Source organism: Rhopilema esculentum, chromosome 11, assembly GCF_057945365.1.
Source record: "Rhopilema esculentum isolate cy_ngs chromosome 11, ASM5794536v1, whole genome shotgun sequence".
In the NCBI taxonomy this organism is placed as follows: Eukaryota; Metazoa; Cnidaria; class Scyphozoa; order Rhizostomeae; family Rhizostomatidae; genus Rhopilema; species Rhopilema esculentum.
In genome coordinates, this window is record NC_142825.1 from 12,572,995 (window position 1) to 12,600,565 (window position 27,571).

General features: G+C 37.1%; 1 protein-coding gene across 1 annotated transcript; it reads left to right on the plus strand.

The window, feature by feature from the left end:
* Positions 1–27,076, plus strand: LOC135693533 (high-affinity choline transporter 1). Its single transcript, XM_065212055.2, has 7 exons — positions 1–313; positions 15,504–15,611; positions 19,490–19,794; positions 22,084–22,200; positions 22,712–22,865; positions 25,285–25,511; positions 26,288–27,076. The coding sequence occupies exons 1-7, from the start codon at positions 133–135 to the stop codon at positions 26,819–26,821; spliced, it is 1,626 nt and encodes a 541-aa protein (XP_065068127.2). The 5' UTR covers positions 1–132; the 3' UTR covers positions 26,822–27,076.
* The last annotated feature ends 495 nt before the right edge of the window (positions 27,077–27,571 follow it).

The window sequence follows — 27,571 nt, forward strand, 5'->3', positions numbered from 1 at the left end:
CGCACTGACATGTGGCACTGATCAATGGTTCTAAAACGGGGGTACTCGTTTCATATTCAAGAACTTGCTACCTCTCATCTCTTCAACAAGAATGTGCTGGTTGGTTAAAGTTATGCCAAGGTTTTTTTGACGATGGCAGTGAACATACCAGGTCTTATAGCCGTCATAGTATTCTATATTATTATTTTCATCGTTGGTTTATTTGCTGCACGAAAAAAGAAATCTGGAGATGAAGCTGTGGGAGGGGAAGGGGAAGAGGTCATGCTGGCTGGAAGAAATGTTGGGCTCTTTGTGGGAACATTCACCATGACAGGTACTGAATTTTGAAAGATATTCCTAAATATCTTCTGCTTTGTTTATAGTAGTTCAATATTCAAACCAGATCTCTACTGCACCCCCACAAAACATCTAAGATTGCGGCTCTTTTAAACGTAAATAATCTCTCCGTTTTTGTTTTGTGGGGATGTTTTCTGCAATCGCGTGCAGACGAGAATAGGCACTTTCCTCCGTTTCCAGCAAAGTGCTTTCAAAAGTTCCTAAATCTTTAGGCAATGCCAAACCCCCTTTGGCGCTTTCAAAACTGCGATGACAGACGATACTTATAAACTTGAAGATTATGTTAAGATGTTTTTGTGTTTTTGAAGATTATGTCAAGATCTCTCTTCCAGTTATAAAAAAATCTAACGGAAGTGTACCAAAAAATATTGGTTATACACTTGGAACTGCAAGGATCAAAGAGTCTGTTTCCACAGTGTATTCGCAGTCAGCCCAGTGTGGAATCAGTGATATCCGATATCCGGCGTCGACTTGCAATATTCTATTTTATTTCTATTGTTTATTAGCATATATCTGGCATTAGTATATGCGTCGTTAGGGTTTGGACGTTTATCAAGTTGTTTGATTCTTTGAAAAGGGAACCGAATTTTGAATACACGTGTTTTGCTTGTACCATTGAGATAGTGATATGCCCAGAAATTCTCTCAATGGAATTTCAAAATACAATCCATTAGAAACGCTAGTAGGAAGCTGTGCGGCAGCGCTTTAACAGATGTTTAATATTTGTTTGATTCGTTTGGCCAGGTCAAAAAACATCGTCCAACAATATTGGTACAAAAATGTTTGAAAATATTTTACGGATGTTTTATTCGTGTGGCCAGGCCTTTACAATCGCATGGCACGTCCATATCTATCAACAGCTTTCCAACAACAATAATGGCTGTCGTTCTGGAAGCGCAGGCGCGCAACTACAGGGGGGGTCCTGGGGGTCCAGACCCCTGCTCATTTTCTCAAAGGAGGAAAAGTGCCCTTCTTTTGAAAAAATTGCTTGAATATTTTTTGATCACACTAAAGATAATCGTCATAAATGACAGATCCCGGCGATGTAATGGACCTCTCAGAAATACAGATAAATGATTTGTCAGACTTTCACACAGTAATAGAGTCTATGTTGAAGCTCCTACTCTACAGCGTGTTTTATGATGCGCTACGCACTATTTTTGAAGAAAAATTGTACTAGGACTCAAAAACCAGAATAAAGGCACAAGACTTTGAGATGGAATAGGCCCCTACGACCACTGGTAAAAAAATTAAGAGGAAAGAAACCAAGAAATCTTTCTGTCTGTTTGAATGGCCTATATAATTGAAAGATTCGTAGAGGACCTTTGCATGAAACAAGCGAATGTAGAGAAATATTCGCGGACTGGTATTAGCAAGCTAATGTTCAGCTGTTTCATTCCTCAGCTAGAGTTGATGTTCAGCTGTATTACAACTCAGCTGAAGTCAAGACTTGCAGGCAGAAACCACCTGAACTCAAGGCTCGTGGACCTGTTAAACCTCCTCCCATCTGTAATACAAATCATATTATTCAATGTTCTTAAGGCCGTTCATATTTTAAAGAGAAAATTGTTTTCGGATATGGAGAATGAAGAACCAATTTTTAAAAATGAGCTGCCGCCGAGAAGGGGCAAGGGGGCAAATGGCCCTAGGGCCTGGAGGTCTAGGGGGCCTCATTTCATTTCATTTCAAATGTTTGAGGAGGGCAACCCTTCAGCAATGCTGATTTTCAAGGGGCCCTCCACTTCAAATACTTACAGAAATTATTATAAAAAACAAATTATCCTAATTACATATCAATATTTACAATCTAAAATAAATCCTATTTTAACTTGAGTTATGGTAATTTCCAATATACAATATATTAATAACACTAAATGGTAATTTCCAATATACAATTTACAATTACGCCTATTTACAATTTCGCAAGATTTTTTTGAAGTTGGTCAAGGAAGATGCCTGTTTACACTCAGCTGAAAGGCCATTCCAAGACCTAGCACCTCTGAACGAGAAGCATTTCTGTCCATTTTTGGAGTTTTTCTTTTGTAGCCTTAGGTCAGTCGATGTATTCCTAAGATTCCTAGAATTTAACTTGGATTTCTCTGTGAAAAGATCACACATGTATCGTGGAGCCAGTCCATGAATCGATTTGAAGCCAATTCCTCTGGAGACCTTGGAAGAAATTGTTTTAGTGTGTTCCTTCTAATCTAATGTGTTATCGATCTGTATTCCAAGATATTTGGTTTTTTGAACAACATCCAGCTCATTGTTTTGAATTTTTAGCTTTGAAGATTCATCTTGATTCTTTAAAGATCTATGCTTAATTTTGGTGGAAATAAACAGGGCATGTGTTTTCATTACATTCAGTGAAAGTTTGTTGAGCCATTTTTCAACGTGTGCAAGGTCATTATTGATGACCTCATTCAGCTGAGTGATATCATGCGATTGATGGCAAAGACTCGTGTCATCTGCATACATAGACACATTTATTTTTGGACAGATAGTTGGAGGTCGTTTATATAAATAAGGGGTACGAGACATGAGCCTTGGGGTACACCAATAAAGCTTTGGGTACTCATAAAGCAATTAATTCTGTTTTAACATGCAATTAATTGGGGGTAAAAAAATTACACTTATAAAGTAAACATTTTGAGCGAATGAATGAATTCAAGCTATTCATAAGGGCGTGGTCACAAAATTTTGTCTTTTATTCCCACCCCCTCCCCCCCCTTGCGTTTCCAAAACCTCTAGGCGGCCCTGGATGGCAGACAGAAAGGAGAAGTCCGCTGAGATTTGAGAAAATAGACGAAGGAATAAAATTTGTCTTGGATCACTGCCCTCTGAAATTTCTTGGTTGCGCGCCTGAAGCGAGGTTATAAACTACACTCTTTTTTATAAGAACACGAGCCTCAAAATTGGTCAAAAGTTAAAAACAAATTAAGGGCAAGCAGGGGCTGAGCTACTGTAAAATGCAATTTTGAACGTTTTATCTCAAAACGAAGATTTTTGGCCATGTGTGGATGTTTTTTGGTGAATATTCAAATTTTTCGGCAAATGAAGGTTGTCTCACTCACTTTGTTGGCAAATTAGGCCTGAACACCTCCCTAGAGCGAAAAAGCTAGCACTCGCACTGCTTACACCCTATTAGATCAATAACAAATTAAGAACAATCCAGCCTCAGATTTTCGAAAAAATTAAGAACAGTCAGCCTGAACTTACATTTATTGGTTCTTATAAAAAAAGAGTGTATCATATTGCGAATATCAGGATCCGCAACTGCCTGTATTGCATGAATGCCTGTGTTTTTTTAAACAAGCCTTGTTCTTCAAATTAAACCAGGACTATTGACCTTCTTCTTTAAATGACTTTACCCGGATTGACCCGGATTACACTGTGGTTTACGGGTGTACATTCCAAATAAATATACTAAAAAAATGTACATTCCAAATGCCATCAGTAGAATCCCGTTTTCCTAGGCTCACAATTCCTCTACAAACAGGTCAGTGGCGGAAATTCAGGCTTTCATTTGGTGGGGCCCAGGCCTACGATTTTCCGACCAGATAACATCACGGACCATGTATAATTTCAAAGAAACTGCACATTTTGATAAAAATAGTTGATTTTTTGACGGGACTCTTTAGAAATCTTTGCTGACCACGCCATAATTAAGTAGTAAGAAGAACAATCCATTGATGATTTTTGATATATCAAGATTGATATCTCATCTAAAACAATTGATGATACAAGAGGTAGACCGATAACACTTTTGACAAGTCGTACGTTCATTTTATCCATTATATCTTGCTTTCGTCAGTGAGAAATACGTTTGAAAATAACTTTTATTCAGAAGAATCCAATAGAAATTTTGGCTGATCTTTACGGAATTGAAATTAAATACACAATTCACAAGCAGTTTTGATTTTGGTCATATATTGTTTGATTGATTATTTGGTAATGGCTAATATTTTATCAGCTATGCTATGTTCAAATTTTGCAAAAAGGGCAGAGAGAGTTTATAAAGGCCCCTGGGGTAAAAAAGGAAACGTGGATCACCTGCGAGCGAAGCGAGCAGAAAATTTGGCAATCACGCCCCTTCAGCCGAGAATCCACTCCGGAAAATGATCCGCGGATCGGATCAGATTTTGTGTTGCGCAAGCGCTTTGGATGCAAATATGGTCACATGACTGATCCGCCACGGATCGAAACGGATTGAAAAAAAAGTTGAAATCATTTCAACATTTTTTTGTACCGTTCCGGTACAGTAGTTTTCTTTTGATCAAAATCGAATTAGAACTTGCGTCATAAGGTGAGAATCCCGTGGAGATAATGTCAACGTGCATTCCAATCTGAAACGATCCGCGGATCGAAAGAACAACGCGATCTGATCAGATCCGCGGATCATTTTCCAGAGTGGGTTTTCGGCTTTAGATTAGCTTAAAATACCTTTTCAGAACGATTTCTTGGAGTAATTTCGACACGTTAAACGGTTGCAATTATCCGACGAAAGCCCGAATTTTCCGACGACGTCGCTGATTGGGGGTCCCGAGCCCCCCCCCAAAACCCCCATAATTTCCGCCACTGATACAGTTAAAAAAAGCCATTTTGTACCCAAGGAACAAACCGAATAGCTTAAAAATTACGGTCATTACTGAGATGGACCAGAGCAATTTTTGTATTTGGTCTGGTCCGTCTTTTACAGCGAAATACAACTACGGAAGCCTGGGTTTATTCTAAGAAAAATTTACAACACCACAAATTATTCAAGTACTGATAAGTGTTATAACGAGAAGCACTGATCTAAAAAAATAGGTCTTTCGTTTGACAACATTCTTGGAATATGCGACAGAAATAATTACGTGGTATAGAGGTTGGTGTGGTTTTACCTGATAAGGATGCAAACGAAGAAATAAACAGCAAAGATCAAAAGCTAAAGTGTTTTTAGGTTAAGGGCTGACTGACTATTTGTTATGATTCTTCTTTAATGTTTAGCTTTTATTTTGGTTTGCTGCATGAATTTGCCTTTTTTGGTCGAACTATAGACCAATATCAGTTCTTCTTTTTATATCTAGGCTATTTGAGAAATTAATTTTCAATCGGTTTTATGAATACGTGGATGCAAATAAATCACTATATGAGCATCAGTCGGGTTTTCGACTCTTACACTCGGTAGCCACAGCCCTTCTGGCCCGGCGGGTGCACTACATGGAGAACATGCATATCATGCATGTCCATAAAATCACTGGGTAAAAACTGCCACAACATGTTTACTTTCAATGGGGAAAAATGTTTGCATGGAGCTGCCACCGATCGATTATAAAACATGGATGACATTTTGTAACATCTTACCAGATAAAAATTTCTTTGAAAGCAGACATATCACTAAGTCCAGGGCCATAAAGCCATATTATTTCGTTACCGCTGCAAGTCTTGCTGGAATCGGTCGGTACGAGGGTACATTCAAAATTCTCTACCATTTTCCTTGCAATATTTATCGACAGCTTTTGAAAGTTTAATTGTTTATGGACACTTAATGCAATTTTGCGTAATGATACAAACCAGTTTTGTAGCAAATTTGGTTAGGTCGGAACGCCCAGACGTTGGTGTCGCGAGAGCTCTTGCTCTTTTTGGCCGTGAAAAATTTTTTAGACATCTTGTTTTTCAAATCTTTTTGCATATCTCGAAAGCGGCAGTCTTTGGGCATTCAATGATACTAGCAATTTAATGATAGCTTTTTCCCATCATTGTGATAGCTTTTTCCCATCATTGTGATTAAACACTATTTCTAGACGCTGCTCAGAAGTTAATTATTTTGTTTCGGTCGCTACCATCTTAAGGATAAACCCTCACAGAGTTTGCTTGCATATCGATGAGATTATCAACGAATAAGATAAGATATCGATAAGATATTTTTTCAACGAATGAATGGATTAAAGGCCAAAACAACTTTACAAAAAAAAATCGAGGAAATTGATAAAAATATTTACATGAAAACTCGATAAGATATTTTTTCAACGAATGAATGGATTAAAGGCCAAAACAACTTTACAAAAAAAAATCGAGGAAATTGATAAAAATATTTACATGAAAACTGACTTTGAAATTTGTAAACAAATTTCTCTAACAACAGATTCGCAACTGAATTCGAAACTGTCCGGATACTTTCGTGAGGGGAGTGTATAAGTACCTAAGTTTCAGCAGACCTATGAAGAAATACAGTCCAACTCCCTTTTCTCCACTTGTTTTTTAAGGACTGCCCTTATTTGATCACAAAATGGAATAAGATTTGAAAATTTATGTCTTATTTGTGAATGTAAGAGCCTTAGAAGCAAGTGTAACAATAACTAAGTAAAACATAACTTGATTTTTGCATGCCCATGCCTCAAAATTGCATAGATAACTATGTTTGATAGCTGGTAAATACCTCCTGTGTATATAGATAAAGTAGAGTCAGCCCCAGTATTTAGATATAGGCTGGAATTAGTCAGGGTTGAAGATCTAGCAGGTGTACGTAGCCATTTTTTTAACAATTTTTTTTGCTTCTGAATAAGTACCAACCCCAGAAAGCTAGTGTGCAAAGGCAAAACTGTGACAAGAGCTCTCTAACAATGGTTTTGGTTTATATAGTGCAATATATAATTATGTTACTAGGTAACCTGCATCATAATGCAATCCATACTAGGTAACCTATGTCTTTTTCTGAGGATTATTCACTCTTTAATTTGTTCTGGATTATTAAGCATGCCATTAAACTTTACAGATCTTCTTTTATAACATACTTAACCAATACTGTATTTTGCAAAGTTAAGTATGGTATTTATAGGGCAATAGGTCAGGAGGGACATGAGATAAATACATCAAAACTGTAAACCTAATTTGCTGTGTACACTCACTAGTGAGTAGACTGAAACTAAAAGTCACATACTCTTCTGTTTGCAGTTGGACTGCAAGAAATAATGACGTTTTCTTAACAGTCATACTTTCCATACAGGATTTCAAGAAACACAACTGTTGAAGTGTCGATTACCCGTGCATAGACCAAACTTTCCTTTCTGGAAATCTTATTTGATTTGGCCTAACACAGTTGGGCCTGCTTTTTGCACCTATTCTTTACGTTTAGTTCTCCAGTAATTAAATAAAAGCTAAACAATCTCTATAACTAAGGAAATAAAGAGGCATTGTGATTTACATATCATTTGTGCCTAGCCCACCAGTCCAATGCATCTCTTCCATCAAACCCTGTTTCCCGCCACTGCCACTGCACCCACCCGGAACTTAATTGATAGACAGCCTCGATTTCATAAAACAAATAAGAGGTTCCTAAATAGCAGGAGGAAAAGTAATCTGTTTTTTTTTTCGAAAAAACCTATGACGAGACTGGGATGGCCAGTCTAGCAAAACAAGAGAAAAATATAAAAGATCTGTGCGTTTAGATGTAGCCAAGGTGACTTTTTGTTGGGTGTATAATCAGCAAGACAATCTGGTGGAAAGGCACACACCAACAATTAATTACTAAACATGATAACATAACATTCAAATTACAGTGTCTAGATATAGAACTTAACAGGTTACTGCACTCACTGAAATATTTTTTAATCACAGTAGATAGGTTCTTATTAGTACAATAATACGTTTTATGACTGCTATTTTCTTAGAAGATGACACTATTAGCTGGTGTATCACTGTCATTTCAAAATGCACAGGCCAAGCATGGTCATGCTCATGCGGCCATGGCCCCTGGGTCTTGTTGCCTAGCTTTTTCCTTGCACATGCACATGCATCAGACTGGAATATTTGCTAAATGCACACCAACATCTAATTTTTTTGGAAACAAAATCAAAACTTTTTTTTGTTTTGTCCTCGAAATTTCACACCAATGTTCTTTTTGGTCTTTCAGGTTTGGGATTCAACTTAAGCTTGATTTCTACTAGGTGAATTATTTCGCGCTCAGCTGTATAGTTAGGCTCAGCTGTATAGGTATTAACTTCCTTGTTAGGCTCAAGCAAACCACACGACTGAAGTCTTGTCTGTAGTGTTAGCATTATCTTATGTTTACACTGAAGTTAGCAAAGAACTGGCAATTTAGGCAGAGTAGACATTCTAGCTTAATAGACAGAGTCTTATTCCAGGAGAAAGCTCAAGAAAACCACACATATTTTAATACATTTGCCAGAAGATTATTCTTACTTTTCTTGTTATGTAAATTTTCTGTGGCTGTTTATCCTTGATTATTCTTCAAATTACAGTACTGAGAGTAAGTCTCCAATAATTTTTTAAGTCTCATATCAATTGAAAACTATACTTCAATGTCTGTCAACTATTTTTATCCAATATGCTGTTCTGTAAAGATTTCTATGGGTAATAATTAAAATAACTCTTGACTAGACAAAGGTCTTTTCTGCTTGTGAAATTCTGAAAACCTTGTCTGAAAATCCTTTTTGAAAATTTGCTGACACCAGCTGAAAAGTACCCTTTTTTCGAAATCCTAGGTCCTTGGATTGTGGCAGTTTTTACCCCTTTCTCAGTGATTTTATGGACATGCATGATATGCATGTTCTCCATGTAGTGCACTCGCCGGGATTTAAACCGGGGATGGACGTACTGGACCAGCATCTTCACTGTTCACTTGACTATTCTGTTCTTCGGTGATCATGGCAAAAGGGAACAAAGTGGAGCTGGAGACATTTAGTGGTTGGGGAAAGAACGGAATTATCGTAAGACTACTGATGACATACAGTGTTATGGAGACGTGACTTCGTATTGCAATCAATGATAATATATGGACTGACCTTTGAAAAGGGCAACGGTGCTCTTTCCTTTGAAAAGCAGAAAGCGAAAGCTTGATAATGGCATCAGTATATTAAAGAAACCTAAGCTAGAGAAAGAGGAGGAAACTCAAGACCGCTCTGAGAAAGAAGAGACGATGTCTGTACTGTTTTTTAACTAACAACTAATCAGAAACAGGGGCGAAAATACCGGGGAGTGTGGGGGGGCTGTGACACCCCCCCCCCCCCAATCTTAAAAATAGTCGATTTCGCAGGGCAATCAAAGATTTCACAGGGCGCCAAAAAGAGCTTTGTTCCCACGCAGAAATGTCACCTCTGAAGTTCGTAAAGGGCCGTTTAGGAATTTTGAAATGGAAATATCATATTTGTTATGAACCTACCTTCCTGATATTGCATTTTAGAGAACGGAACAGGTATGTAAGGAAAAGCTCCGTTATTTGCAAAGCGAAATCATGTCTTACCGAAAGTCATAGCCAATGGATGCAATGATTGATGCATATGTTTATGAGGGCAAGGTTGAGTCCATATAAATTAATTTAAGTTGTAAATTATTTTCATGACAGGCACGGCGTCACTGGGGGGAATAGGGGGCTGAAGATAAGAATTTGGTCAAGATAAGAATTTTTTTATCATTTTTTCTATTAATTTTTAACAGTGCATGAAATAAAAAGAGAGTAAACTGTTAAGATGCCGATTTTGTTTGATCTAATTACTAACTTTTTCACGTATATTTTTATTATTTTTCTTTTATTTGCATTAATTCAGTAAATCACTTTCTGTATCATAGAAATTCTTTAATTTTGGATGGCCTTCTCGATACAAGAGACTGCACACTGCACATTTCTGTTCAGGAAATAAAATTCTCCAAATCAAAACAACATCTTCCTCTGTCATTCACAACTCTGTGCAGTCTGAAACGAAAGGTTGACCTTTCTTTTTTTCCCCAACGTCTATCACTAGAGTTTTAGCATGACATGCCCCTTCCTATTTTTCCCAATAAACAATAATCAGTTTTTTAGCACAATAGTATTTTGCTAAATTTTAGTCTGAAAAATGCTATTTAGCCCTATTACAAGGTATAATTTCAAAAATTGTCTTCACGTCGGACCCAACCATGGTGGGTCCTCCTATATCACTAAACTTGATTCTTAGTCCCCCCGGGCTCAATTTCGTTGCTTCGCCACTGCACCAAAAAATCATATGCAACGATATAGAAGCTTTATTATCAAAGAAAATCAAATTTGACATATAATTTACGCTCACGCAGAGAAATAGATATTTCATAGGCAATGAAGTTTCAAGTTTGTTTTTATTGCTTAGAAGTTTTTCCTTGGTAAAGACCAGTGTACACTGGTGAAGCTTTCACTAGTAACCTATAGAGTATAGACAAACCTTTGCTACGAGGTCTGCAGGGCATCACTCAGTTTCGCAGGGCAGAAACCCTTTTCACCCCTGATCAAGTTACGCCCCTGATCAGAAATGTCAATGCTCTTTGCGATTGGTTTGTTGATAACAAACTAAGCATTCATTTTGGAGAGGACAATACAAAATCGATACTTTTTGGTAGAAAGAACAAACACACGGACAGAAAAAACTGGACATCAGAAGAGGCGACATTAAGATTAAACAATACACCTCAGTCACATACTTAAGCTGTATTCTTGACGAGGACCTCAGTGGCGGATCAAGACTACCGCCATTACCGCTCGAGCGGTAGTCAGATTATTCAAAAAATCATAGATACAAGGATCATTTTCATGTTTATCCTACTACTTTAATTAAACCATATTTAATTATTGAAAATATTTGATCGCGCTGCAAACCAAGCCTTTCTTCCTAGGAACATGCCTGAAATTTCCACAGAGACAGAAATATTTTTTAATCCCACATGTTTGCAAATAGAGGGCTAGCATGGGGGGATGATGAAATCATGGCTTGCTAGCCATGGAGGTTGAGTCGGTGTAGAGCGGATTTGAGCTGCACTGAGCGGTAGTCAGCCTGCCTAAACCAATCAAATCGTCAGAAATCACTGCCAACCTGGGGGGATGCATACAAATTTTGTTGACAACCAATGAACGACCGAGTTGACTACCGCTCAGATGGGAGGTTGAGTAGTACTGCCGCTCAACACGGCTCAAACGTTACAGAAAGATGGGGGGATGCCTTTATATTCTGCATTTGGGCAAACTGTAACTCCAAAGCCGATGTGACCCATTATTCTGTACGATACACAACTATTCGTAGGAATATATTTTAAAAGAATATTAAATTAAAAGTCAGGCCCACAATATTCGCCAAAAGTATGATTCTTTGTTTAACAAAAGTTGCTCTCAATAATTACAAATTTTATCTAGCTTTTTAAACTTGAAATTTCCAACAGGTCTGATTTTCATAAGTAATTGTCCGACTAAATGCGAGTTTTAGGCGACACTTCAAAATTCTGCCAAATGTATCTTTTTTTCTCATTCTATGGTGTTCCTCGTCTAAATGCCGTAAATCTTTTTTAGAATATCCATCCTCAGAATATTGAATAAGATTATTTATTTCTTCTCATGCTTGTTGTAAGGATACATGAAATTTCAGTAAAGCACCGCTTGTCTCTTGAAAATGGTCTACATAAGAAATTATAGAAAGCAATAATCATTTTAGAAAACCGGGTGTGACCAAGAAATTGGTGTTGTCTAAAGGGTGTGGTCGACCCTCTATCTCATTTCGGCGGTAGTCAGATTTTTGGCTGGATCCGCCACTGGACCTGTCCGGGGAATCAATGGCTAATAATTGATGATCGTTCAAACTCTCTCGTGCTAAAGGCCAGGCGCGGTCTGGCCCGGTTGGCAAAGTGGCGATCCCCACCGGGCCCTCAGACATGTAAAGTGAAGAAAATTACGGGCCCTTTCTGCAAAAGTTTGAGTGGAAAAGATAATTTTATAAACTGGAAACTACATACAGTCACAGCCAAGGCCCCAACATGCGTGCTGGCTTCACAACCAAGCATCAAAATGAAGTTTGCGCGCAGGCCAAAGAGCCCCACTATGAACAACATCCACTATACAGAAATTCTATTTCAAATTTCGGACAAAGACAAATCTGTCCTACTTTCTAGAGAAATAATTTGAAACTGTATGTAGAGATCAAGGAGCTGTTGTATTTAGTTAGTTGTCTAAAGTCGCCATTGTTACATTTCTAGCTAATAATGACCTTCCACACATGATCGAACGTTCCCTAGGGTCATATCACTTCAAGGGAAGAAAGTTGCGCAGGAAGAAAGCTTCTCAAATTGGGAAATTTTTGGAATCAACTTTGCGAAAGAAACGAAATAGGAGCTTTGCAAAAACAAACTTTTGCGCTTTAGCGAAAATCATGGACTTTGCGTTAAAAACATTTCTATTCAATTGAGGTTTCCTTCTATTTTTATTCTACATGATACCAGCAAAACAACGAAAAAGATGTAAAATTTGTCCAACAGAAAAATTCTTCGTCAAAGTTTTCAAGAGGATCGACAGCAAGATTTTCTGGATATTTCACAAAAATAAATTTTCGAAAGTTTAGTATTTCAGGAAGTTTTGTGTATCAATCATCCGCGATTTTAGACCATAAACGCTAAAGAATGCAAAGGTTCCTTCCCTCGCAATTTTCTTCCCTTTAAAATTTATTTTCTCGAAAGTTTCTTCCTTGAAAGTAGTAAGCAACAGTTAAAGGCCTTTCCCTGCTGCCCTTTTAGGATTTTCTTTTCTCTGAAACCCTCTGCAAGGTGCATGCTTAAAGGTTATAATTAAGGTTTTTCTGTTTGCTAATTGTTAAATGAACAACGTGTTTAGAATAATAAAGTTTGGTACAGACTAAGGAATCTGTACCGTTTTAAGTTCTCTCAATGATGTTGTAGCCAAGATACTAACCTAGACAAATGAAAAGATGACACATAAAAGAAAAGAACATGCAGGTTGAATTTTTGATTATTTTCTTGGCTCAATTTCAGAATACTTTATATGTGTTTATATATTAGGTTTGCTTGAAAATATTGCAAAAATTGTCAGACTAGGATTGGTATTTTGAACTGTTACTAGAGTTTCTTAGAGTTACAAATAGAACCATTGTTTTGCTGTTCTTGTGCAGAGTTTAACTCCATACATAAAATCCTTGATTTTATATAGAGAACCACAACCGTCAATAATTGATTTGAACCGAGCATATTTTAGCCTTTTCTCGCATTAGTTGGTGTGGCTCAAAAAAGTTTATCTGCCACACCCTGAACCGGGACCTTTTGGTTTGCTGGCCACCCTGCAATTATGACACTGACCAAAACTGAAATATAACAGTTCGAGAAAAAATGCAGAAGAACGCCGTATTAGGCATGGTGCGATGATGACAGTCAATTGTGATCAAATATTGCCTTATCAGGGTGAAGACCACTGATCTGAAAAAAAGACTGGATCGAACAACCTATTGTTCTCCTACATCAGCACGATGAAGCTGATCGAGCCTCTCCTTTTTGAGACCTCTCGCGCCTAAACTTTTCGGCTGCCATTTGTTAAAACGGTGCACACACAGTGCTGCGCCTTACGTTGTGCATTAACCATTAAATTCTAGAATATTCTAAGATATAAACAGGCCTAGAAAAATAAGTGAACAGTGTTTTCTTTGTTACATAAGCTTAGTACTATGGCAAAAATCTTTAACGTCACTTACAAATGATGCAAGTTTTTGTTTCAACGGTTACTTTAAATTTTGCTATGAAAAAGCAAGTTGAACTGAAACCAACATGATTGCTCCCTAGTCTCATAAAACAAAGCGAGGTCTCAAGATGGACGTTGCAATGTGGAATCAACGCTGGGCTGGAGAAGCCCGATCCAGTCTTTTTTGAGATCAGTGGTGAAGACCCTTCTGGTGTTAATGGTTCTTTTTAAAGACAATCTGTCACGACGTTGATTGATTATAAGAACAAAGGGATTATTATTGTTTCCAGTCCCCCTTTAATTTATCGCATTGTAAAAAAAAGGCGGAGCGCTGGAATTGTGTTTAGGCTATTGTTCCAGCTATTGTTCTCGTTAACCAATCCGCAACGAGACAGATTGCCTTTAATGTTAGCAAGATAAAATAAGGAGATATTATCTTGATGTTAGTACTTATGAGTCCTGGGTCTTAGGGTCTTAGGGTCTTAGGGTCTTAGGGTCTTAGGGTCTGGTTTTTACGGTATGCCCAATCTCAAGCGATTTAGTTAACGCTCAAAAGCCCCTCGCTAAATCAATGATGATTAAATTTCATTTAATCATCATTTTCCTTTCCAAATTTTTTCTTCATACACGAATACATTCTCCCTTTTTCGACTCCTGCATTTCACTATTCCATTGTTGTTGGAAATAGTCCTTTAAATTAGTTTCAACTACTTCCATTAGTTTCTTACTATTATTTACAAAATGATGGTTTTATACAATCGACATGCCAGTATTATCAAACAAACGTGTATGAAGCGGTCAAATGCGCCTTTGCGCCAACTATTGCGTTCTTCCGTTCTGCTCTCAGAAGGTAACACTTAAATAAAAGTAGACAACTGTAAAACCTCTTAAAATGTGGGTTTTACTAATGTGAGTTCTTTGTAGGCAGAAATTCTCAAAAATACGGCAACGGCGGATAAAATCAAAATTCTTCTTTTTATGGGGGGGGTGGTGGCTGTCAAACTGTAGTATGTTTCCCTTATAACAGTGTACTGAATGAGATGGAATGCAATGGGCAGTCCCCCGATAAAGATTCGTTCCGACGGCACTGGGACTAGAGAGGATTCAGAGCCAGGTTAAAAAGACAAGACTAGTTAGGGTAAGATTCACCAACTTGGAACTAATTCTGACAAAAAGGGGCTGTGGGAGCGGAGCCTTGAAGAAATAATCATACATATCATCATGTCCTAAGATCGGGAATGGAAGAAACAAGAAGCTTTTATTGTAGCTTTTTCAGCATTGAAACACAAAAAGCTTCTAATAGAAAATCAACCCTCATGGAAAACGCAACAAGATTAGTATCCCACTTACAATAATTTTCAGGGGATGCAATTTCGAGCATTAAAGGCAAAATATCTCCGGACTTCTTTTTGAAATTTCGGACAAATATATTTTCGGACAAACATGGACCAGCGTTTTGGATGTTTAAAGCAAAATCAAATCTGGCTTTCGATTTACACACAATTTTTAAGATTTTTATGAACTTTTAATAAGCATTGCGGATGCATAGTTCATACAAAAATTACTGCGCGTGAGACAGGATAAAGCTAGCAACCGATAATGTTCAGTTTTTGTTTACAGATGGCGAATGGTTTTTTATGTGAAACATGAGATTTCAGAGCTTCTAACAAACTGCCCATTTCTTCTAGTAAAATGTTCTTCGTTATCATTTCAGCCACGTGGGTTGGAGGAGGATTCACTAATGGCACTGCAGAGTCTGTTTACGTTTCTGGTCTGGTTTGGGCCCAGGCCGCGTGGTGTTATTCTGCAAGCCTGATTATTGGTAAGCTCTCATTTTACTCTTACAATAGGCAAAATGTTTTCAAGGAACTTTTGCTCTACTGGATAGACCACCTTCACATAACTTTGTGGCCGATTCAGCTGAGATGAGCAGTGCTTTCTTTAAGATACATTTTTGGCCAAGAAAATGTTTTCCATTTTCCTACTATTTGAATGGTACAATATTTGAAAGTTATTCGATACAACTTTCGTGACACTGTCATTTTTATTTTAAACTGTAAATGCACATAAGCACGGGAAAATATACTCATAATAGTTTGCAAAAAATGTCGGTTTTGCCCTGAGCCTTCGAAATTAATACACGGAAGGAAAATATATTTCCCTGTAAAATAAAATTGGTATTGCTAACGTGCCTGTCAATGTCTTTTTGACAATTTTTTTGTTACCGATGCCCCTTTGATACACGTTGTGTATCTTATTCATGTGAATCTCACCATTGAATTAGATTATCCGACGATATCATGCCAAACTAGGAAACGCTACGGGAGACGACCGAGCGAAATAATTAAAGCATGCTTAATAATAGCTTCGTTCCGTGCGCATGCTCTTTCACTCATTAAAAAGATTTCTCTCGCTTGTCTCCCCAATAAGTACTACGAAAAATGTTTCCAGATTGGCAAACATTTGCGAAAAAGTTTTGATCAAAATGTTGCATGACGTGGTGGCCCAGTTAGAAAGCATTTTATGCAACATTTTTGAAACAAAACTGTTTCATTAAAATGATGGATAGTTTTAGTTCGATGATCTGCAAAAGAGACAAGACAGCATATTAGACTTCACTCCATCTGATGCTAATAAACACATGCCCAAATCATACTATCATCGTTTAAAGAGTAAATGTTGCTAGACCCTTCTGCAAAGCTGGTGTGTCTAAGCCTGAACGAATTCGATCTCTCTAGATAGCTAGGCCCAAGTGGCAAAGAGGAACACCAATGGCTGCCCTACGAATCAGAGTACTAGTTCAATTAATGTCACATTGTTTTCTGTAACCGAAGCAGTATTGTTCAATGAATGTAACCTTCACTTTTGATACTCGAAGCCATTCCTTAAAGGTACCTCGTTATTATTGGTTATCCCCACCAAATTTAGTCATATTCCTGCCAGCTAAAAAACTTTGTTATCTTGTCACAAAGCTGTAAGGAGCCTTAACCACATGTTGGTCTGTGACAGAGGTTGCAAATGGAGCCTTATTCACTCAAAGTGTTGAGATATAAGAGATTGCCAACATCAAAGCTACCAGACAATGACTTATATCAACCAAATATGTTTCTTTTAAGCAAACTTTGAAATCAAGTCATGTAAATAACATTAGGGACACCGCAAACAACGTTTTACCCTTCCGAGCTTTTCCAAAGTGGCTGCTTTCCTTTTATGATTAAATATGCATTCAAGTTTTTTCCTAAGATCAATGAAACCCAACTATTTCCCAAGAAAACCCATATCATATACTTGCATTTTCTTAAAGATTTCTTAAATTTTGATCAGCAGCTAAAAAGTACAAATTCAGGTTATGCAGACCATTTTCGATCTTTTATCGAGTACAGCGAGGAAGAGGTTTAACAGTTTACGTTATAGCGTTAGTTAATAGTAAGTAATATCCTTATTAACCGTCGGGAACTTGAGGCTAATGTCATAAGGGTAAGTTGTACAAATGCACCTTTATTCATAGTTATATAAACCAGCCACTACCACAGTGCCTAAGATAAGAAATTTCTACAGATCCACATATTTTTATAAAAATTTAGCATGATATTTAGCTGGGATTGGCACAATGGGCATGGAAAATACAGATAATATCTGGAAACTGCCCCTTAGTGCCATGGAATGTGTTGATAGGAAACATAGTTTAGTGATATATTAATTTTTCAGCAAGAAGGTATCGAAAGGAAGCTCTTTTCTATCGTTTTGAAAATCTCCGTTAATATTGTTTTTTCTTCCTTGCACCTTCAAAACCCCCTTAACACCTTCACCTTCCAAATAACCTTTTTTCCCAGTGTTTTTGGTTTTTGGAGCCATATCTTTGAAGCTGAATGGAACTCGAAACTCGCGTGATCAAGCATAAATATTTCAAATATGCTAAATCAGCTAGATTTTTGCCTGGTATAAAAGCAGGCTTAAGCTTCTTGGTCTCTTTTTGCTGATGTAATTTTTTGATTGCATTCAGTCTACTTTTGCTCCTCCGCAGTTTAGATATGCCCTCGAAGTAGTACGAATGCCTTAGGGATTTAACAAAAATAGACCTTGGAAAATCTAGCCAAACAAGTTTCTTTGCCATCAAATCTTTGCTCTAAAAGTTTAGATACTAACGAGAACCTGGATGCTGATGGCAAATTATCACTTCTCTCACTGATGTACACATTGTGGTGGTATATTTTGCTTCTTTTTTAGCGTAGTTTGAACAACGAACTTTATCCAATCTAGTAGTTGTAGTAACCTAATAGACTATGCGCAGGAGCATTACTTCATGTGACCTATATTAGATAGTTTATATAGAGGTTCGGATTACAGTGTACAGTATTACAGTTATGTGTGTAGGCCGTTTGAAGTTATCGTTCTGTCCTGTTCAACCCATGCGTTGTTCTTTCACATCTTAACAGTAGTGTAGAGCCAAAAAATGTAGAGGGGGGAGGGCATAGAGCTTCTTTACAGTTTGTATTGTATACAAGATGAACGTTTCAATTGTTTTCGTTTGCATGGCTCGTAAATATCAATTTCTGTACCTTTCCATTTGTTCTAGGGTTAAATTATCTTCCAATATATACATGTTACTTGAGAAGAAGAATCTTAAAAATAAAGAATTTAAAGTAGTAAAATTTTACAAGCATTTATTGACTTTTCAGTTATCAAGAGGGTTATTAAGGTATAGCCACTGCTATGTAATATTGCCAAATGAATGTTCCTCCAAGCTACCACCTAAAGGCTTATTCTCGTTCAGCTGTTAGAAGGTATTGAGAGGATTTTTTCCAATGATCCTCAAAGGTCAAAATCCTTAACTAAATCGCGTTGCAACATTTTCAGAAAACTACTGAAGAGAGATGTCACAAAAACCCCAAAACACATCATGGGCAGAAAATCGTAATCTCGCAGATTTACAAAAAACTTTGATCGTTAGTCCCAGTGCCTTTTTAAGTAAGCTTAGCAGTTGAATTGAAAAATTAGCTTCAAATGATACAGACCATTCTTTCAAAATGCACACATAAGTAAGTCATAAATGCACACTAACTGAAGATGATATCTTGCGTCCCTCTTACTTTGTACCTAGGCTTCCAGTTCTCAGTTCTCTTTGTTCTTTCTTATTGTGCATTACTTATTTCTTATAAACGATTTTCTGATAAAAAGATAATGCAATACACAAGGCTGGGATTGGGGATTCGCTTTGCATTGAAAAACATTTTTCTAATTCTAATGCTTCAATTTTAAACGTTGAGATTGGTTTTTATGCCGTACTTTTAAGAAAGTGCATTATTTACAGATACACACTTTCTACAATTTCAGATCCACAATACTAATTTACAACTCCCCAAAGTGAGTCAGATTCACGCATAATTTAGGCCCTAACTACCAACCAACCAACCAGCCAACCAACCAACCACTACAACCAACCAACCAGGTAACCAATCAACCAACCAACCAATCATTACAACCAACTAATCATTACAACCAACTAATCATTACAACCAACCAATCATTACCAACCAACTAACCAAACACTACAACTAACCAACCTACCAACCACTATCATTCAAACAAGCAAAAATACAATCAATTGAAATTCAGATATGCAACAGAACTTCAAATTTTCACGGGCTTTTACTTGAAAACTTTTGATTTGCACTTCATTATTGGCTCCTTTTTTCAAAGGTGGTTTGATTTTTGCCAAGAAAATGCGCGAGAAAGGTTATGTAACAATGGTAGACCCGCTTCAAGAGAAGTTTTCCCCGTGGATGGGCGGTCTGCTGTATATTCCTGGATTTCTTGGAGAGATTATGTATGTAGCTGCAATACTTGGTGCCCTTGGCTCAACTCTTGGCGTCATCCTTGATTTGAATATCGATCTTGCAGTTATATTTTCTGCAGTGATTGCTGTGGGGTATACCTGCTTCGGTGGACTATATTCCGTAATGTACACCGATGTCCTGCAACTTGGATTTATTTTCGTTGGACTGGTAAGTATATTGTTAAAGTTATAGTTAAATTACAGTTTGTTTTCAAATAAAGTTGCAGCATATCACAGTATATTGCCAAATAAAAGAAGCGTTGATATATTTCCTCGAACCAATACTACGGACTCCTTCTTCTTCGAAGTTCTTCCCATAACAATCTTTTTTATAAGAACCAGTAAATTGAAGTTCAGGCTGGATGTTCTTAATTTTTTCAAAAATTTAGGCTGGATTGTTCTTAATTTATTTTTAAATTATTATAGTGTAAGCAGTTTATCGCTAGCTATTGCGCTCAAGGGAGATGTTCTGGCCTCGTTTGCCAACAAAATTACTGAGAAATCTTTTAAAGTAGTTTCGTTCGACTGACGGTACCTCCGTTTCTTTAATCTTTTTAGCAAAAACTTTACAGAAAGTGGAAATTTTCTTTAGGTTGCACTTTTATTGCTACTTTTTGCCCTAGCCCGGTTTTTGTTTTTACGGTCTCCCCCCCTCCCATCATTTTCTCAATTTTCGCCCAGTTGGGAAAACAAAAAAGAAACGAGGCAGACAACAGCAACATATATACATTTCTGTTTTTTGTCCACTGATCAGCGCTTTCGTCTCGAGCTCGACGTGCACATGTTTATCTTTGCCTTGAAATGCGAAAGTATTGATCGCGAGAGTCTGAAGTATTGATCGACAGCGAAGAAATAGACGGAAAGTAAAGTGTGTTTGATGCAAGAAAGAAATGAACACAAAGGATACCCCCCCCCCCCCCCCACAAACACTCTTTTGCAAAACAATACAGTTTTTTTCAAAATCTTTTGTTATGAGTACTAAATCTTCCCCTAACCCGCCCTCTTCCATCCTGCGACGGAGCCCATGGAACATTGACCATTTTTGAAGCAAAATAAATCAAAGCATTAAGGATATGCCATCTTGGAATACGTTGTTGAGAAAAATCAAGCAACATTTTCTTATGAAACTTTCACCATACATTCATAAGAAGTTATGCCCCGAAATTCTCTTAAGGTTTTACATTTACGGTCCGAAAGTATTGCACCATTGGCCAAAAATGGCCGTACAGCCGCCAAAGTTTTTTAACTTAAACAAATTCAAATAGCTGTAACAAGTAACAGAAAGTTTTAAGCCAACAATTCAAGCGGGAAATAATAGCAAATTTATCAAGGATTTGCAAGTAAGATATGAATTGCAAAAAACTTTCGAAAATCTTCTATTTCTGAACAATACCCACGATTACGAAAACACGCTAATTGACCTGTGATGATAGGTGAACCTGTAAAATGTTTCCAATAAAAAAGCTTTTTTTGGAGGATTTTGCTATGGTGAATTCAGAGATACTTACCATGTGCTTGAGTGTCTAAAAATGTTTAAATTCCTTACGGAGCAAACGAAAGTTGAAAATCAAATTCAGAAAATGCAACTGAAGCTCTTTTTTGTTGGAACATTGTAGTCTGCGTAGCTGTTTCTAAATTCCGGAGTTTCCAAGCTGTGTTTTGTTGTTGCACTGTGATAAAATTGAGACCATACTTCAATCTCTTTTTAAATTGCTCTCTTTATAGCTAGGAGATTTAGAAAGTGAAGACTATTTTTCTTTTATAGAAAAGACAGGTCTTACACATGCCTGCTTTTCGGAAACAAATGTTTATAGCCAACACCAGAAAGACAAGAGGCATATTTTTTTGGCTTTCAAAAACAGCTTGAGTCTGAAGGCCCAACACACTTAGTGACCCTCTCCAGGGTCCCCGATGATTTCAACCCTTGAAGCTATGTACCCTAAAAATGATGTTCAGCATGACACACCTTTCCATCAAGCATGACACGCCCTTTCGTCGGGCATCAAAGCTTCATACCCCCCTAATGAAAATAGTGAAGTTTCGTCCCTGACTATGATCTAGCAGTTTTGGGATCTATTTACATTAGCACGCTTAAACCGCTATCGTGAAGACAAAAGGAGTTCGTTTTCACCTAAGGACTCTATTGGTTATATTCTCAAAAGGGAAGTGGCACTGATTGGGCAACTTCAAAAGTCATGTGCCCGCATTTCTGATTGGCCTATTTTGATCCACAACTGGGTATATATATTTCCTAGCGTAGAGTTTCCGCTCTATGTTCTGACATTTCATACTCTGAAGATTGTCAGACGAAAAGCTTTAGTTTACTCAGAACGTTTTGTACCATCAAAATATTGTTTCAATATGCAGTACTTGATTTTGTTTAGAGTTTAATTCTGTCAAAATAATGTCCATAAGGTTCAAATCAAATTTACTACTTTGCCTTTCAATCCTACCCTAGTGGTTATCGACTCCTTTTATAATGAAAAGTGAGCATGCAACGGTTGCAAGTGAAAGCTGGGTCGGAACTCTTGAGAAGCAGCAGGTTGGAGAGTGGATTGACCTGGCATTGCTGCTTGTAAGCATTTATGAATCACTTATTAGATAATTTGTTTTTCTCTGTCGGGTCTTGAGAGTAGCGAAAGGGACAGCAATCGGTTTTAGGGGCTTCGGGGGCCATGACCAAAAACATCTGCAGGACCCTTGCTCTTTTCAGTGTTTAATTGTTCCAGTTGCTGGGCCCCTTCTTGCTATCAAATATGTCGGACTTGGGCGTGCTCACTGGCTCCCCCTTTATACCTCCACTGGAAAGGAATGTAGTATACAACATAAATTGTGCTGGTCCCTGAAAATCAAGATAATAAGCAGAATTATCACCCTAATGCCTGCCTGTTCATTTCACTGTTTTATTCATCTCGGTGCCAACCTTTCTTTTATTAATGTTATCAACGACTGTCCTTTTGTCTGTTATTTCATACATGAAATCAATGTCTATCAATTTACCTCTGTTGATACATATGGATTGTTGTCAGAAAAAGAAAGTTTTTTATGACCAATGTATCTCAACTTATAATCGTTCAATCCTATAGACCATAGGTGGAATGCCATGGCAAGCCTATTTTCAGAGAGTTTTGTCTTCAAAATCACCTGAAAGAGCCCAAATCTTGTCCATCGTTGGAGGTTTTGGGTGTCTTGTGTTGTCGATCCCTCCAGTTTTGATCGGTGCTATTGCAAAGTCTACTGGTGAGTGATATGTTATTCAGTAATTGCATTCCTATATATATTCCTATATATATTTCATTTTTAATCTGAATAATGCATTAACTAGTGCTAGGGATAACTTTTGTCCGAGTTGTAGAGAAGGTAGACGCAATGAGGAACATAAACATGAAGATTTCTGGTCGTATAATGTATACTTATACAGTATATTAGCCTTGCCAAAAATATTAGAACTTCTGACGATCGCAAAATCCTTCGCTTGATTCTTGACAAGTACAAAAACCATCAAAATATCCTAGCTACTACATTAGATTCAAAGTGTCGAAAGCTTTCGATTGTATCCCACATGATCCGCTTATCGCCAAACTACATACGTATGGATTTAATGAAGATGCTCTAGTTCTGATTTACTCTTATTTCAAAAGAAGAAAACAATTTGTTCGGATAAAGAATTCATATAGCTCTTATCAAGAGATTATGTCTGGTGTACCCCAGGGCTCTGCGCTAGGACCAAGCCTGTTCAACGTTTTTCACAAATGACTCGGTTCTATTCTTCAAACAAGCAACGCTCTATAATTATGCAGACGACAATACACTTGCTTATTTTTCTAAAAGCATACCCGATTTTGTAAATACTTTGCAAAAAGATAAAGGGGTTGCATTATAATGGCTAGAACATTTTGAAATGATTGCAAACCCTGAAAATTTCATGCTATAATGCTATAATGAAACACCAGAAAAATACTAGAGGAGAACAAATAATCATTAATGGGAAAAAAACAAATTCGAGGAGACAGTGGAGCTTTTAGGCGCAATGTTGGATTACAAACTTGATTTCAACCCACATATTTCGAATCTTTGCAAAGAAGGTGCAACAAGATAAATGTTCTTCAAAGATTAAAGAAGAAAAAGAATCTTGGAGAAAAAGAATCTTGTGCAGAGTTATTGCCCCTTTGTCTGATATTTTTCATTTTCTGATTCATTACAGAAAATTGAAAAGCTACAAAAACGCACCCTAAGATTTCTCTATAATGATCATACAAGTCAGACAAATGCATTGTGCTCGTCAATGAATTCTGTTTAAAATCCAAACAACTTAGCCCATGTTAGACCTAATCAAACAACATATGGATCAAGAAGTCTTATGTCAATCGGGCAACAGATTTGGAATGGCCTTCTCAACGATCTGAAATCCGCAGAAAGTTTGACAAGTTTAAAGAATCTAATTTAACAATGGTATGGGCCGAATTGCACATGTAGCGCCTGTTAGCTTCTGCCAGTCTATGAAAATAAATATTTAACTTTGTATCTATAATTACTTCAATGCACTAATTAGTAGCTTTGTTCGATTTTGATTAGTTATCCTTATATATGTATGTATATATATATATATATATATATATATAGTGTTAGCTATTTAGATCGAATTAAAATAATTTTGCAAGAACAACAGCTACAACTGTAAGCACGAGGCTAGACCCAATCCCCTTTTCCGTTCCTCTTTACAATAATAACATAACGCAGCTTCAATTTTTGTTGATTCTTCTCCGACGGCATTTCTACGGTTTAAAACTCGTATGGTTTATTTCTTTATCTTTATAAAAAAATTTTGATTCAATAAGAATCCATAATGTGATGTTTTTTCAAATGCTTTTCATTGCTCTTTCTTGTCTTGACATTATTCATAAAAAGTTAACTTTTCTACCTTTTGATCGTAATTTATCTTTCTACTGTTTGGCGAAAATCACAGCTTGTTTGGAAATGTTTACCATTCTCCTTCTATTCTAATGTTCTGAATTTTCAGTTTTCGTCAGTCAGGCTCAATCAAACAGACGAAAAGCAAATTTGGGTTTTAGAATGAGGTTTTTTGCGTTATAAGAAGAATGTTGAAGTTCCCTACAGATCCAACGGTTTTCTTTTTAAACACAAGTCTATTTCAATTCTAAAATGGTTTCTGCACATCAGTCTGAAGGAACTGTTTTCAGGTTGGACAAAAAAATTCAAGGAAACTCTAGCAATTGATAGGGAGAGGAGATTCGATTTTCCCTAACGAGATGAAGCCCAATTACTTTTGTTTTTAACTGGCTTACATACCTACATTCCTCTTCAAAAACTCCTCATTCTGTACCCACATCAATGCCAACACGTTAACACGTGAATGATGCCAATCAAATTCCCATATCGAAAACTATACACGTTTCAAGGCCTTTTCTAAATCGTTGTTGAAGTCACATTTTTAATTTTCATCGGCTTTTGTGATTCAAAAACATTTTCTTCGTTTTCAATTCAGGGTTTTTCAGCCGTATATGTCAACATAAAATTTGATTACATGCTTCTACAACCCTGCCTACTTGACACCAACCACTATGAGACACACAATAAAACAACAATTTTCATAAGAAGTTACATAAATTATTCTATTTTGTAAACATTTCTATTTTAGATTGGTCTTCTTTGAACATTTCATTTGAGCTAATGGATGACAATAGCACTCTGGCAGACTCTAGACTGGTTTTGCCGCTGGTTATGCAGTATCTAACCCCACAGTGGGTCTCCTTTCTTGGCCTAGGCGCTATTTCCGCAGCTGTTATGTCATCTGCTGACTCGACTGTACTCTCTGCAAGTTCAATTTTTGGTTACAATATCTACAAACTCATCATACGACCAAAGGTAATTGATACATTAGATTGCAGTCATATCGTTTAAATTATAAACGTCATTGTTAAGCCTGGATGTTATTGTCATAAAAACAAAATGAAGACAAGGAAGAAAGGATGCTCTGCCATTGACAACACACCTCAACACAAAATTCCTCGTTATAAAATTTGCTGCTCCAGTTACATAAAACACCTCAGTAATCTTACGTCCAGGTTAAAGAAGAGGTTGGTAACAAAAACGTAACATCTTCATGCATGTGCAGCCATTAGTTGTCAGCAATATGAAAATGTACATAGCTTAAAATTCGACAACGTTAGGTAACTGGTTTTTCACCATACCATTATATCAGATGACAAACTTTCTGGGAACTGATTTGAAATCTTGCTCAATATAATTTCTAAAGAAGCAAAGAAATGCAGTGAATAATAATTAAAGTTCTATTTGCTAAATCTTTATGAGACCAGTAGCTGCCATCGAATGCTAATGTAGCCTTTAGTTAGTAGAGTCAATATTTGCCTTTTTGATTTCTTTATCATAACATCTTAAAGAGCATAACATCATTTCAGCAGACAATCTATTTAGTACCTGAGCTAAAAGTATTCCAGCATGAATGGGAGTATCACCTAAACACCTGCTTCTACCTCCCTCTTAACTGTTCTCATGTCAGTATTTTCTGGCTCTGGTAATCAGGCCAGCCAACAATGAAGAACGATATCTTATTCTAATCCTTACAGTTCTATTGCTTAATTGTCTCATCTTGGAAGTTTATTTGATGTATTCTTTTCCAGGCGTCTGAACGCGAGCTTGTTTGGGTGATAAGAATTGGCATCTTCTTTGTTGGCGCATTATCGACAGTCATGGCGCTCACAATAAAAAGTATATATACTTTGTGGGCTTTGTGTTCAGACCTGGTCTATGTCATTATGTTTCCACAGCTTCTTTGCGCCATTTATGTACCATCTGTCAACACATATGGTTCTTTCCTGGCATTTGCTATTGGCCTCATATTGAGATTTGGTGGAGGTGAACCTACTATAGGTCTTCCTTCATTTATCAAGTATCCTTTGTACGATGAAAACCTGAAGAAACAGCTCTTCCCGTTTCGAACATTATCTATGCTTGTATCATTGGTCACACTCATTTTGGTGTCGTATGCTGCCGAGATTCTATTCAAGAAATTTCAGCTGTCAAAGAGATATGATGTCTTTCATGTATTTAAAGAAGAAAAGGAGGACACCGTTACACTGAAGCGTTTCAATGGCAACCAAGATGAGATTGTTTCAAAAGACCCAAACGACAATTCTGCAGCTCACAGGTTCTGATACTTATATATACCTGAAGAAACTTTGTCTTTTTGTTAATGGATACTGATCAGCTCAGCCACAAGTATGGCGCTGTACATATTGCTGTTGCGAAAATTGCTTACTGATTAATGATTTTTCTACCTGGAAATTTAAGCTAGGTTTTAAAAAGCTTAGAGGACATGTTCGGGGAAAACTACGCTTATATGTAAAATCTAGCAAAATTGGGGATTTTTTAATAGTTGCTGTTTTAACATTAAATCGCTTTGAATTGAACCTTTTCATTGCTTGTTCTGGTTTCACTCCTTTCACACGTATGCATAAAAAGGGAACCTAGATTTAGATTATAACAGTCAAATGAAGAAAAATGTCTGCGGCGGATTTTAGGGAGGGGGGCAACTAGAGGCAGTTGCCCCTCCATCACCGAGTTGAAGCAAGTCTGGCATCCGAGACCTATAGGTTAACAAACTCCAAGGAGAACCTCAAAGTTTAGTTGTTTTTTCCAAAAAAAGATCATGTTTTGCTAGAAAAGTCTTGCTCAGGAAGACAACAAAGGCTATCCATAAAGTTTTGTTCCTTAATTCCTGCCTCATTCAAACAGCTTTCAATTTCTGGTTCAATGCACTTAAAAGCTGTCCAATCTTCATGTCATAATCAAACCAAATAGAACTATGGAGCATGATTATGATGCGCCTAGAAACTTTAATATTGCCTATTTCCTGCCCTACACACTACCTCTCGGGATGCCTAGGCCCGTTCTACACCTTCGCT